At 40.3% G+C, this 15,001-nt stretch overlaps 1 protein-coding gene across 4 annotated transcripts in view; it reads right to left on the bottom strand.

Annotated features, from left to right (window-relative positions):
- Positions 1-5,834: 5,834 nt before the first annotated feature.
- The window catches only part of DISP1 (dispatched RND transporter family member 1), a 112,262-nt gene continuing 103,095 nt past the window's right edge, over positions 5,835-15,001 (bottom strand). For all 4 annotated transcript variants that reach the window (XM_089529386.1, XM_089529385.1, XM_089529387.1 and 1 more), the window contains one exon: positions 5,835-9,443. In XM_089529386.1, coding sequence (XP_089385512.1) covers positions 5,835-9,443 — 3,609 coding nt within the window. The remainder of the gene's footprint in view (positions 9,444-15,001) is intronic.

The following is a 15,001-nucleotide window of genomic DNA, read 5'->3' as shown; positions in this document are numbered from 1 at the left end:
ACACCTATGAATTGGATTTTAATTGTATATTGTAATTAATGTAATGTGGTTTTAATTTTATGTTGTTTTAATAATTTTACTATGTACACCACTTTGATCACTGCAGAAAAGCGGTAAAGAATTTTATTATTATTATTATTCCTGATTATATCTAGGCAATTGATTTTTATTAAGTTGGATCCAGACTTAGTTGTACATAAGTATGATGTTGGTTAAAATATTATATCATGCTTGCATAGTAGAAGTCTATATTCACCATTTAAGTCGATACATTAGTTGCATTATACCACTCCCTGGGTGAATACCAACATTGTACAACTGACTATGGATTTGGCCATGTTCCTGTATGTTGTCCCATGGTGCAGAGCAGAATGAACTGTAACTGTTTGTCCAATCCCAGTGAATAAAACAGTACATTAAATGCACTGGAGCGATTGTTACGCACTATCCAAGAATATGCAACTGCATGGCTGGAATCCTACTGGTTCGTCCCAACTAGAGCAGACCTATTGGATTTTAAGTATTGGCAGCCTTGCTTGTGTCTTTGAAAAGGGGGATTAGTAGAATCATCGAATCATAGAGTTGGAAGAGACCAGAACAGCCATCCAGTTCAACCCACTGCCATGCAGGAAATCTCAATCAAAGCATCCCCGACAGATGGTCATCCAGCCTCTGCTTAAAGACCTCCAAAGAAGGAGACTCCACCACTCTCCGAGGGAGTTGTTCCACTGTCAAACAGCCCTTACTGTCAGGAAGTTCCTCCTAATGTTGAGGTGGAATCTCTTTTCCTGCAGTTTGCATCCATTGCTCCATGTCCTGTTCTCTGGAACAGCAGAAAACAAGTTGGCTCCCTCCTCAATATTACATCCCTTCAAGTATTTAAATAGGGCTATCATATCACCTTTTAATGCTCTCTTCTCCAGGCTAAACCTACCTAGCTCCATAAGTCACTCCTCATAAGGCATGGTTTCCAGGCCCTTCACCATTTTGATCACCCTCCTCTGAACACTCTTCAGCTTGTCAACATTTTCTAGTAAGAATAGTTTGAGATGCTAAATACCTTGGATAGTATCTTGATCATATCCCCTTATTTTAGCATCACACTTATTAAAATATGTTTAAAAAGTGTATAGAGTGCATAATGTATTCCCTACCTTCCCTTCTCTGCATGCATTTATCTGGGATCTAAACTTTCGATTATGAAGATGATTGGCTGAGTTTGGTTGCCTTTTATTCTATTATTTGAGCACATTGTCCAACATTTTAGTTTTTATGGATTAAAAGGCATGTTTATTAAAAACTGCCCTCAGCGTGTATATTCATCACTGCTGAAGGCTACATTTGATGTTGTCCACAACATGAACTTTGCTTCCCTCTCTTCTCTTCTACAGTTCTCTGCATCACCCCCAAACCAGAAGGATTTCCTAGATCTCCAGATGAGACTTTTGGATGTGCAGGAGCTGCAGTGAGAATTACCCTCTCCCAATTTTGTTGACAGTAGCAATGCCATCAGCAGACCCACCCCACTGAATAATGGCCACAATTTGTCAAAAGTTTGGTTTACAAGTATTTTAAATTACAAAATATTGGAAACAAATGCAGAATCAAACAGCAGAGAAGTGGAAATGCAAAAGCAGAGTGTACTAATGAATAAACTAAGTGCATATTTAGTTTCTTTCTAGTCAAAATTAAAATATGTGGCATTAGGCTGTTTTTGGACTATAAAATAACTGAGTGAAAATATAAGGGGTGGCTTTTATACAATTGTGTATGTGTGTGTATTTGGCTTGCAGATGCAGCTTGGCAGGAACACAGAGGATCACAACTTGGTTGTAAATTGCTGTGCTTCAAAAACATACATACTGCTTTATTTTGTTCACCAGCCAAGAACTCAGCTAAAATTAATTTTATAAATATACATTACATCACAATCCCTTATTTAAGTTCAGCAATTTCCCCCTCTTTCTTCACTGTGAACATTACTTAAAACAGTCTATCAATCTGCTAGTGTTTACACTTCATATGAAACTTTTATTAAATGACTAATTGAACAGTACTTTTGGAGATAAAGAGCAGCCAGGAAGGAGCAATTTTAGCAGAAAGCTGATGTGAGGGCCTCATTCAGAGCAGAAATATGTTCTAGATTTCAGCCCTTTAGCTTCTTTTCCAAAATGAAATCAGCCGGGTAGCATAGTGTGACATTGCTACATATTGGGGAGCACTAGTAAACTAGAAATCTTAAAAGGACATGACTCCTCCACAGAATTAACTACAGGTTACAAGGAAAAGCACTTTCTTGGTGGCTGCTTCCAGACTTTGGAACTTCCTCCCATCGAGACTAGAATGGTTGTCCCATGCCATCAGACTTTAAGGAACACACTGTAATGGCTTTCAAGGCTGTGCTTTTTAAAATAATAATAACAACAACACATGTATATACAATATTTACTGCAATTTTTTGATGTTTTTCATCTGTACTGGCTTTAATCATTTAAACTGCTTTGAGTCCCATTATTAAGGGGGGGAGGCAGAATATAAATTAATAATCATACCCATAATAGTATTATAGGAGGGTTTAATCACCTTATATTGACTGATTAAATGCATCAAGACAAAAAGGCAAAATTTCTAGATATCCTACATCAGGGGTGAGAATTATGCAGCTCTCCAGATATTCTTGGATTGCAAAATTTTTAAAAAGTCCAAACATTTAATCATGAAATTAACTGGCGTTAGTCAACAATCATTGGTTGGGAGTACAGACATCCTAACACAGATTAACAGTTTAGCATGTACATTTTGATGAAAAGTCAAACAGGTCAAAGAAAGTTAAACAAGAATCTTTGCTAGTTAAAATTAAATATTTAATCTGTATCTCTGAAGGAAATCACCACTTGTTTCCCCCCTTTCAGTTACTGCTATTCATTTTTACTTACTTCTGCATTCTGCCTGTGAATCAGAGGGCAGTTACTCTTGGGCAATAAACACGCGGAGAGAAATGATCTGGTAGATATTGCTTAGCTTGACATCCAAAATGCTTTCGTTAAAAGTCCACAACAAAGCAGGCATGGAATCCTCTTCTGGATCAAAAATTGGTCAAAGAAACGGAAGTAAACAGCAGGAAGAAGTGGTCAGTTCTCACAACGGAAAGATGTGAGCAGTGGGGTACCTTGGGGATCTGTATTGGTACTGATGCTTTTTAATGAAAATGTCAGCATGACATATCGATGCAATATGCGACTAATGTAAAAAGGGCAAATTCCACATTGGCCTAATGAGACAAGGAACTGAAATAAAAACAGCCAATATCACACTGTCCTTATACAAATATGCATCTGGAATATTGTAGATACTTTTGGCCAATGCATTTAAAACAAGAATTTAGAGTTGGGAAAAGGTGCAGAAAAGGGCAACCAAAATTATATAAAAACTTAAGCAACTTTCCTATGCAGAAATGTTGCAATGTTTGGGGCTATTTTGATTAGAGAAAAAAACACAAAGGTACATAGGATATTAATATACAGAATAAAAGTATGCATGGTGTAAAGAAAGTAGATAGGGAAAAGCTAGTCTTCTGACTGGAACCTAGGGTCCTCCACTAAAACTGAAAGGTGGGAAATACCAAGATAGATAAAAGGTGAGGGAAAGAGCAGTAGGGAAGACATGAGAAAGTGTGTGTCAGTGGTGGAGGGCAAAAACATAAGAGGACACAAAGTGAGGCAAGGGAAAGAGTGAAAGGAGAGTGGGTATGTGAGTGGCAATGTGCAAGAGCAAGGGAGGGACACATTGTGATGATACACAGTGAAAAGAGAGAGGGAGTAGGAGAAAGAGAGTGGTGCAAGAAGCAAGGGGGGAGTTCATTGCAATGGTGCAAGATGGGACGGGGAGGGACGGGGAGGGAAGAGAGAGAAAGTACTACAAGTGGAAGGCATTGCACTCAAACATTAGGAAAACCCATTGACTGGAAGTGCCATTCAACAGTGGAACAGACTGCCTTGGAGGAGGATCAACAGAAAATTTACTGTCCCTTTCACCAGGCAAGGCAGAAAAAGAGAGAAGACAGGGGAGTCCTTCCAGGAGGCAAAGAAAAAATAATCTCCCAAAGAAGACTGGTTTGTTGTCTCCTTCCTTCCTAAAGCAGGTGCTGTTTTGCCCATGAAACTACAAAAAGCATACCAATAACTTTTTACACTTTTTTTTAAAACAGTATGTCAGATTATACAGATACAAAACTCCACATCTGTGAAGGAAAAATTTTGTAGGAGGAAGGTGAGTTAGCAGGGACAGTGCTTCATAGCTGCACACAAAATAGAAGATTAAGCAGGGAGGGTGACTTTGTGCCCTTGTCAACTGCAGCCAGGGAATCCAAACAGATCCTCTTTTCTTCCTAAAAATCCACTTCGCCACCAGGACAAATCACACGCCATGACGTGAGCACAGATTTAAATTTGCATCAGAGATTAGAAGGTTTGTATGAGTGTTCTGAAAAAAATCTAAGATATAAAACAGAAATACAAGCAGGATAGTTTGTGGCATGCAGCGTGTGCCTCAAAAACAAACCATGTGTTAAAATAATTGGGGAGGGGGTGAACGAGCCTTTGGCATCTCTTCACACACATCAAATGTGGGTACTTTATTCCTTCAGTTAGAGAGCCAGCATGGTGTACTGTTCTTGAGTGCTGGACTATGACTCTGGAGACTAGGGTTCAAATGCCTGCTCAGCCATGAAAATATAGTGGGTAACCCTGGAAAAGTCACATTCTCTCAGCCTCATAGAAAGGCAAATGTAAAATGCCTAAGAATAAATCTTCCCAAGAAAACGTCATGATAGGCATTAGCATAGCCATAAATTGGAAACGACCTGAAGGCAGACAACAACAAAATCCTTTAATTGTTATTCAAAGGGGTGGGGTGGGGTCCATGCTGCTTATTTATGGCAAAATGACAGGAGAAATGTGCACTTTCCTAAAAATATTGACAGAAAATTAAAAAATGGGAGTAGCCTGCAAAAATGAACAAAAATATTCAAAAGAAAATGTACAAAAATGGATATATGTCCAACTAATTTTGGATACTATGGTACTATTCTGTGAGCTGTAGAAGATAGCAATGACTTTTAGGTTTCCTATAATTTGTGTTTATGATTGACTTCTTAAACGTTGTAGAATTTCAGCACACTAACAGTTTAATGTGTTTTGGTGCTATCATGAACATCTAATGCTTTTTAGACAGGAATCAATACCTGGGTGGCTTGTAGATGAAGCAGGGGAAACCTCTCCCACAATTCTGACTGGACCACCCTCTGGCACTGAATGATACCTAAAACTGTCTATAAAGAGCAAGAAGGTTTGGTAGTGAAAAGGACAAACTCCTAAAGAATTATTTTGTCAGTAATTTTTTTAAACTGCTTTTATCTTCTTTCTTACCCGCTGCGATAGTTTTATCTGATCCTAAGAAATTAAATAAAAGAACGGTAAGAGAATATTAATATAAGGCAATAAAATGGCATAACTCAGATATATCATCTCTTGCCAAAATCCCAGGGACAGGCTATTTGAAATGCTTTATTTTTCTGCTTGGTAGAGAATAACAACCTAAATGATTTTGGCAACTACATAAGATGTGAATTAAATGGTATTTGACTTTCCTGAGAGCAATGTATTTTCAACTTGAAATAGGTTAATAAAACTTAACAACATTCACTTTTGTTTTAAAGTAGGTTTTTCATTCCAGAATGTTAAATTTAGTATATTTTCTGTTTGACAATCTGAGCAGGTTTTAGTACTATAAGATCTTTTTGAAAAGAAAGACAGAACCAACAAGTTTAAGATTAATTATAGCGTTTTTATTAGCAAACTTTCATTGGAAAGTTCAGAGTGTGCTAACAGAGCAGGCACATGGGCTTCAGTGTTTGGCATATAACACTCAGCAGAATTGCACTTGGTTATTATGGGTTTGTTACAATACTGTGAATTTTCAGGGCAAGACTCAAAACCAGTCCCTGCCGCTGTATTGCTTTCTGTACCTTTAATATCATTCTGATTAAACTTCTTGTCTGCAGTACCTTGTGGCACGTCCGGGATGCCCTCTGCTTCAGCTTCTCTGTTTTGCTTGGATGCAGACATCCCATTTTCATTTCCATTTACCTCAGTGATCCTTACATCACATTTGCCTCTACAGTTAATACAGAGTCCCTTTTGGTCCATGCTTTTTTCTGTTTCACAACATGGTTTCATGAGTGAACCAGCACTTCTGCAGAGAAATAGGGAAGTATTTGTCTCTTTTGGAAGAGTTCTCAAGTTCTCTTCGGTGTTGGGAAGACTGTGGGATTGAAAATGGTGCACTGAATGGAGAAAAATATTTCTAGAAAGTGAATGCTTAACTGGTAGTTTTTTTAACCTGCCTTGTAGACAGTTACAGCTGAGAACATGCTGGACAGTGTTAACATAACCATCAGAAGAGCAATGCAAGGCATTTAAGGGGACCAAAGAATTCTGAATCGGCATGTTTCCAGATGGAGACGAGTGAAAACATACAGTTTCATTTAACTGTTGGCATGAATGGGGACTCCATTTCATGCCCAAAGCCTTAAATGCATCTGAACAAATACACTGCTGGTTTTGACACATCAGCTGACAAGAGGGATCCTGCTCACCAGAGGATGCCATGGCCGAGCTAGAGTCACTTTTGGTGGCCATGTTCAGTTCGTTGTTATACACTGAGTGAGGAAGAGCATGGGCATCTGTAAGCCTACCATTTAAAAGCTCAGAGCAGATGTGCGTTTCTTCAAAGGCTCTCTTTTCTGAGGCAATGCAGTTGTTGGTCTGGCATGCTAAAGGCTCTAACTCATAATGCTCATGCTCATGATCCAGTTCTGATTTTTGACTTCTAGGGTCCAAATGGTATTTATTTACAGGCTGGGCTTTGTTTTGCTCCCCATCTCCTTTGTTTCCTGACAACGCCTGTGAAAAGGCACTGCACTGAAATCTTTTTGGCAAAGGGATCTGACCAAAAGTGCCCTGGGGCCCAAGGCAACGGCACATGCACTGGAAGAAGAAGGTTGCAAAAGCCCAGCTGATACACATTATAAGCATCATGAAGGTGCCAAGCTGAGTATATGCCAAAACTGTGGAAGGCATCATCATGGCTCCAGCTACAAATGTAGTCAGTGCAGCCATGGCAATTGCTGAGCCCATGCGACTTAGGGAGAAGATTACTTTTCCTTCTCTGTCAGGATCAGGCGCTAAACGGTAAGCAACTCCATAATGGACTGCAAAGTCAACAGATAAGCCAACAGCAACAGAAATGGTGACAGACTCTAACACATTTAGCTCCCAACCCAGAAGAACCAGAGATCCAACAGTAACAAAGATGGTTCCTGCAATTGAGACTATTGCATAAAGACTTATTATTATATTCCAAGTTGTAAGCAGCATTACACTGAATGCTACAGCAACTGAAAGACCCATGGCAATCAAAGTACCATCAGAAAGACTGTCCTGGAGGTCATAGAACTCTAGATTACTCACAAACCAACCACTGCTTAGACCCTCAGGAGCAGTACTAAGCTCATGTGAAATCCAGGTATCCACCTCTCTGTAGAACTGATGCATCTTCTCATATGCCAAGGTGAAGAGGTAGGTGCTTTGGAACTCCAGTACCACCGCTCTGATGGTATCATTTATGTCAAAGCGAGGCCCGGGAGTTTTGCTGTCTAAATAGTACCCTGTACTTCTTTCAAGCTCCATAATGGCCCTTTTGATGCATAACTCAAAAATCTCCTGTTTGTAGGGAAAGTTCCAGTGACTGCAGCAAGGATAAAGAGCTGGTTCATCGCAGTCCTGATTTTCCATCCATTGCTTAAATGTTTCAATAAAGCAGCTTGTGAAGTCCTGCTCTTCTGTTTGATAATAAAATGTCTGATTCCTTAGCTTCTGGCAAAACTTCAAAATCCACAGCTGTGAATCTGGGCTTGCAATATTGAAGTTGCTGTCTAATTTTAGCTTTCCTTTGCTCTTAGGGTTTAGGGGGTCCCCATTGTCCTCAGCAGAGACCCCCCAGATAATAGTTATGGGCATATGAAGCTCCTCTCCATGATGGACACGTTCAAACATAAAAAGTTTTCTGAACTCAGCATCATAGCGTTCAAAAGGATGAGAAGACCTAAACACTTGAAATTCTGAGAGCTCCAGTGAGGGTAGCTTCATCTTTGGATTTACGCAAACTATATATGCACCCCCAACAGTTAAGGCTAAGAACCAGACCAACCAAACATAGCGAAACTTGATAACAATGCATGGCAATACTTTTTCAAAAAATATCCTTGATGCTTCTGAACCTGCAAAAACAGCCTTACGGGACATTTGGCACAGCACTGTCCAGCAGCTTTTGTTACTGTAGCCCCTTGTCTGAGGTTTTCTGAAGCAACTAAATATATTGAATAGGTACCGTTCATGTAACACAACAACTGCAGGTAACCATGTTACCATTAGAACATAATTCACTAATATGGCGGTGCCAGCATAAACACCAAAACATCTGATTGCTGTAATATTGCTGACATAATTGGCATAAAAGGCAGCAGCGGTGGTGAAACTGGTGACAAACATAGAAAGGGCGGCATGTTGCAATGTGATGCTGACTGTCTCTGAAGTTGCAGCTTGAGACTTGTCAAATTTTGTGTAGTTCCACACATCACACAAAACAAAAGCATCATCTGCTCCAATACCAACAAGAATAATCAGTGCAGTGAGGTTCATAAAGGGGAAAAATTCAAAATTAAATACTACCCGGTAGAGGAAGTAAGAAACAATCAAGGAACTAATTATTGCAAACATGGTCATCAGTGTGATAAACATGGACTTGGTATATACACACATAACTAAAAGAACAATCACAATGGCTATAGCAGGATACACTGTATCCATTAAAAGATAATCTTGGAATAAACTATGCTTGATTCCAAACTCAATCCCTGTGATGGTCGTGATCCCATCAGAAGAGTTCCAGTTCTCAAAGTTATCCAAGTAGATTTTCATCATGCTCTCCCCTTTTTCTGTAGGTGAAAAGAGCATGCTGTACTTTAAAGCTGGTGATACATAGTCCATGGGCTTTGGGCTTAGAAAATCTTTGTCCACTAGGTAGTGGAGAATCTGGTAAACAGCATTGTACTTTGTACATTTACGAGGCACGTTTGTACACTTGAGTTGGTCCTTCCTCCTGGCTGCCATATCCCAGCAGTCTGGCCCAAGAGTCCCATTGTAGTAGTATTTGGCACATGTACGGAGCAGCTTCAGAGTGTGAGAAACATCTCTCTCTATAATTTTTTGACAGGATGATCTGTTGTTCAGAATGGCAATATAATTGCCTAATGTCCAGCTGGGACAGCATGAAGCAGCAGTGGTTCTCTGGCAGAGATCACCAAACTGAAAATGAGATCGTATCTGTGTAAAGAAAGACATGTAGAGTTATAATACAATGCAGAATTATAAAACCAAAATGACTGCTATGGTGGTTTCATTGCCTATAAAAACAATAGAACAATCTTCCTACTACCCTTAAATTTAGTTCAATTTTATGTTTTCCCAAATGTTTGTACTAGTTTTAATACTAGTTCAGATATGGTTACCGGTTTTTTGTATCCTTCATTGTGCAAATTTTGAATGTGAAGTCGAAGGCTTTCATGGCCGGCATCCATAGTTTTTTGTGGGTTTTTCGGGCTATGTGGCCATGTTCTAGAAGAGTTTCTTCCTGAAGTTTCACCAGCATCTGTGGCTGGCATCTTCAGAGAATTCTGGCCACACAGCCCAGAAAACCCACAAAAAACCTACAGATTTTGAATGCTTTCTTTCCTTTGTACCTATTTAAGCAAGAGGAATTTAAATGAAGCAATTGCTGGCTCATAGCTCTTCCAAAAGTTATGCAAATGATGAGCTAATGAGATGCAATTTTAATGATAACATACTCTGGAGACTAAATTTACTGCTTGTGGATTTATTTGAAACACATTTCAAAAAGTCAACATGTTTGGCTAGGATTAGAAAATAAATCTGTTAGTGTTCAAGGTGCTATAAGGCACCTTTCCCCCCTGAAACATATTACTATGACTCCTTCTTTTATTTAAAAAAATAGCTAGGACTATTTTACACCTGAAAATCACAAGATGAAGACAATATTTCACACACAGTATGAAGATAAAAGAAAATAAATTCTCAGATGAGCAAACAAATATTTTTTCATACACAGTAAAGTAAAGAAAAAGTTAAAAAACGTCTAATAGAAAAAGACATTTTCAGCTGGGCACAATCTTTGCTGCATATACATAACTGAGAATTTAAACTGGGGATGAAGCTTGATATGATTCACCATATATGTAGCTACAGTCTGACTTGAGAAGACAGAATAATAATCAATTTTTTTTTTACATTCAGCCAATTCTCAAATCAAGACCACAGGTTTCTCTAGTAGAAGTCCCAGCAGACTGAAGAGGGGAAAACATTGTCCCCATCTTCAAAAAGGAGGAAAAAGAGGATCCCAACAATTATCGTCCAATTAGTCTGACATCAATACCAAGAAAGATTCTGGAGCAGATCATTAAATAGAGAGTCTGCGAACATCTAGATGGCAATTCCATAATCACAAAAACTCAACATAGATTTCAGAGGCGGGATACATACCGCCATTTAGTACGTATAGGATACGTACTAGGGTTAGGAAGGGGCGGTGCTTCCACACACCCCTAACCCTAGTACGTATCCTATACGTACAAGATGGCGGCGCCCCTTCCACATGGGCGCTGCCATCTTTACGTATCAGACGCTGAGCGTCCGTACGTGTCGCAGCCTTTATGACGTAGCGAGTGCACCCCTGGCGCCTCGCTACGTCACAAACGCGACTGAAAAAGAAGCTCCATTTTGGAGCTTCTTTTTCGGTCCGCGCGGGAGCCGCGCTGTCTGAAGGCTCCGGCTCCCCCATGGATCTACCGGCGGCGGCAGCAGACCGCCGCAAAGCGGCGGTTTGTACCCCGCCAGAGAAACAAGTCATGCCAGACTAATCTGATCTTTTTTTTTAATAAAATTACCAGCTTGATAGATGAAGGTAATGCCGAAAATATAGCATATCTTGATTTCAGTAAGGCCTTTGACAAAGTTCCCCATGATATTCTTGCAAACAAGTTTGTAAAATGTGGGCTAGACAAGGCAACTGCTACATGGATTTGTAATTGGTTGACCGGACGAACCCAAAGGGTGCTCAACAATGGCTCCTTTTCATCCTGGAGGTAAGTGTCCAGTGGGGTCCCAAAGGGTTCTGTCCTGGGGCCAGTGTTATTCAACATCTTTATCAATGACTTAGATGACAGAACTGGGGGCATACTTATCAAATTTGCAGATGACACCAAATTAGGAGGAGTAGCTAATACCCCAAAGGACATGATCAAAATTCAAAATGACCTTAATAGACTAGAAAGCTGGGCCAAAGCTAACAAAATGAAATTCAATACGGAGAAATGTAAGGTACTGCACTTAGGGCGGAAAAACAAAATGCACAGATATAGGATGGGGGACACCTGGCTGAACGAGACTATATGTGAAAGGGACCTAGGAGTCCAAGTAGACCACAAGATGAACATGAGTCAACAGTGCGATGCGGCAGCTAAAAAAGCCAATGCAATTTTAGGCTGCATCAATAGAAGTATAGTGTCTAGATCAAGAGAAGTAATAGTGCCACTGTATTCTGCTTTGGTCAGGCCCCACCTAGAATATTGTGTCCAGTTCTGGGCGCCACAATTCAGAAAGGACATTGAGAAACTGGAGCGTGTCCAAAGGAGGGCGACAAAAATGGTGAAGGGTCTGGAGACCATGCCCTATGAGGAACAACTTAGGGAGCTGGGGATGTTTAGCCTGGAGAAAAGAAGGTTAAGAGGTGATATGATAGCCCTGTTTAAATATTTGAAGGGATGTCATACTGAGGAGGGAACAAGCTTGTTTTCTGCTGCTCCAGAGAACAGGACCAGGAACAATGGATCCAAGCTGCAGGAAAAGAGATTCCACCTCAACATTAGGAGGAACTTCCTGACAGTAAGGGCTGTTCAATAGTGTCTCCTTCCTTAGAGGTCTTTAAACAGAGGCTGGGTGGCCATCTGTCGGGGATGCTTTGACTGAGAGTTCCTGCATGGCAGGGGGTTGAACTTGATGGTCCTTATGGTCTCTTCCATTCTATGATTCTAAGAAAAAAGCAGCCAGATTAAGATGCTTGATACAGCATTTAGGTAATTTCTAAATCAATGAAATACTCAAAAAGACTATTCTAACTGTGCTATATTAAATCCATCCCAAAATCACAAGCCTTCTAGGGATAACGTGTGTCACACAGACATCTTTTTCCTTTCTTTTTCTAAATCAGGGTTGAGCAACTGCACTGTCAATGGGGGCTATTTTACTTCCCAGCCACCCATCCAGTGATCTGCAGCAGTGAATTTTAGTGTGCCTGAAGTGACATGTTGTCACTTCTGAGTGCCATTTTGGCTGATTTTTTTTACTGCTTTATTCCATTTTGTTTGGTGTTTTGGGAAGATTTGGGGAGCTTTACACAGGATTTTTAGGCAGTTTTGGCTCATTTGGGGACAGGACAAAAAATTATCCAAAAATCAGCCCCAAAATTTTAAAAAATGGAGGGGCTGGAGAGGCTTTCTCGGGGTCCCAAGAGCCACATGCTGTCCGCAAGCCACATTTTGCTCACTCTTGTCCTAAACAGACTGAAACATTTATTTGACACAAACAATAGCCAAGCAATCTGAAATCATGTTAAAATTGCTTTGTCTTATTGTGAGCTATTCTTTTGTAATAGTTCAGATATATTTGGAATTGCCCTGAATGTTATAAAAGATTGAATATGGCCTTAATTTTGGTAAAATAATTTCAGAACCAAAGTGACCTTGCATTCCAGGAAAAACAGGATAATTCACATTTGATTGTTTCCAGATAAAAACCCTGACACATGTGAATGCAGGAAAAAATGAACAACTTAATAAATAAAAGGAAACACTGGAATGCCATCTCTTTTATTTTTCATGGCCCATGTCCAAATTTATCAAGGAGGATACAATATGCAAGACCTTCAGGTCACTCAGGCAAGTGGGGAGGAAAAGACTATTGTCCACTTTAGTTATTCAAGTTTTAGTTGAAACTTTGAGCGTTATTCACTTTGCTTTGGCATGTTACAAGCCAGATACACACACAAGTAATGCTCTTTGAAGATAAAGATGAATTGGCTGCTAGAATTTGGAAGGAAAGACTTTGCCTGGAACCTATCAAAATCCCTCTTAAAAACATTGTTTTAGAATTATTGCTAGCACATGTAAGGGATGGGGCCTATTCTGCTGTTTGATCAAAAGGTGTTGCCAAGGCCAGTTTGTGCATGTTAGGTATGTATCATCAGGGTTTTCAACTTGCTGTGGAACATCTAAAGAAAACACAAATGATTGTGCTGAAATTCCCTCTCAGTGGTTTTCAGGTTCTTACACTTTCCACAGTGATTTGTCTAGCAATGAAGTCCAGTCCATTACAGGTGTATCTATGGCACACAACGTAGGCCTGTTTTCTTAAAACATGGACTATGTGTCCCTATGTCTTAGATTTCCTCTAATATCTCCCTGTAGATTGGGGTAGACAATATATGATTATAGCCCTCTTTTGCTCCCAAAAGCTATTTTTGCTCTCTCAGCGTGGTTTTCCTCAGTTTCAGTTGCTGAGAAAATGAGCAGTACTGTTTCAACTCCCAAGAGTTCCTCTGAAAATTGATGGCAGTATTATCTTTAAAAAAAGAAAAGAAAAAGTCCTATAAAAATCAAACTGTGTTGCCTTCTCATGAAGAGGGAGTCTGCTTGCATCTGGCAAGGTTAGGGGAGCTTCTTTCTCATTGAGCACAATGGGGAACCACCCTCAACTAAGGACCAAATTCAATTTCAGAAAATGTCTTGGGAGATGCACCTCAGTGGTTAAGTGGGTCCAGATGCAAAAGAGCAAGACTAGCAATCCAGTATACAGAGACATTGCTGTGTTAGTCTGGATGCAAAGGGATCTTGTAGCATTTTTGTGACAAAGTGAAAAAAAGAAGTTTGTAGCATGAACTTTTGTATACTTGAGTCTACTTCCTCACATGCATTGGAAACATAGGCCCGTTACACATGGGCATAAAGTACGGACTGGGTCCGTATTAGGATTAGAAAGGGGCGTCCCTTCCGGATGCCCCTAACCCTAATACGGACCGAGTCCATACAAAATGGTGGCGCCCCCTCCACACAGGGACCGCCATCTTTACGTAGCAGACGCGCTGCGTCCGCACATCACGCAGCGCATATGACGCTGCAAGTGTGCCATTGGCGCCTTGCGGCATCATATCCGTGCTGCAAAGAGAAGCGCCATTTTGGCGCTTCTTATTTGCAGCGCGGAGGAACCTCGCTGTTTGGACGCTGGGCCTCCTCCGTGCTGCAAATGACGGTGGTGGAAGACCTTCTGGGCGGTCTGTAACATGCCATAGTTTCATTTAAAGCTCTCACTACCACCAACTAAGTCTTTGGAGAGTCATGTCAACTTTTCAGAAGGAAAAAATCCCCACAAAATCTGAAAGTGTTAGATTCAGCCTGAGGTCTGCCTTCCACTGCTCTATGGCAAGGAACATTAGACAGCTGCCATCACAGCTCAATAGCAGGAACAAACAAGGTGGTAAGACAGCTCCTGGGTTCTTCCAGGAGTGGGGTGCAATTTTGCCATCTGGACTCTGGAAATTTCCCCATCCCTGCTGTAGATGTATGTTCCAAGGAAAGACTGGAAAGACAGGAAACCTGCCTTTCTGGGAGGCTTTCCCAACATTACTAAGCTGAGGAGAAGTTTTCAAGGAAACTCGTAATGCAGTATGGATAGATGCTTGTGAACAAGTTTTTAGATTCTCATTTGGAAGAGGTATTCTAGAAATTGTTTTCAAATCAATTAAAATGTATAAA

The sequence above is a fragment of the Sceloporus occidentalis genome, unplaced genomic scaffold (genome assembly GCF_023333645.1).
Source record: "Sceloporus occidentalis isolate IW3139 unplaced genomic scaffold, rSceOcc1.0.p SCAF_6, whole genome shotgun sequence".
Taxonomy (NCBI): Eukaryota; Metazoa; Chordata; class Lepidosauria; order Squamata; family Phrynosomatidae; genus Sceloporus; species Sceloporus occidentalis.
Note: the sequence above shows the minus strand (reverse complement) of the source record. Positions and strands in the feature narration are given on the sequence as shown.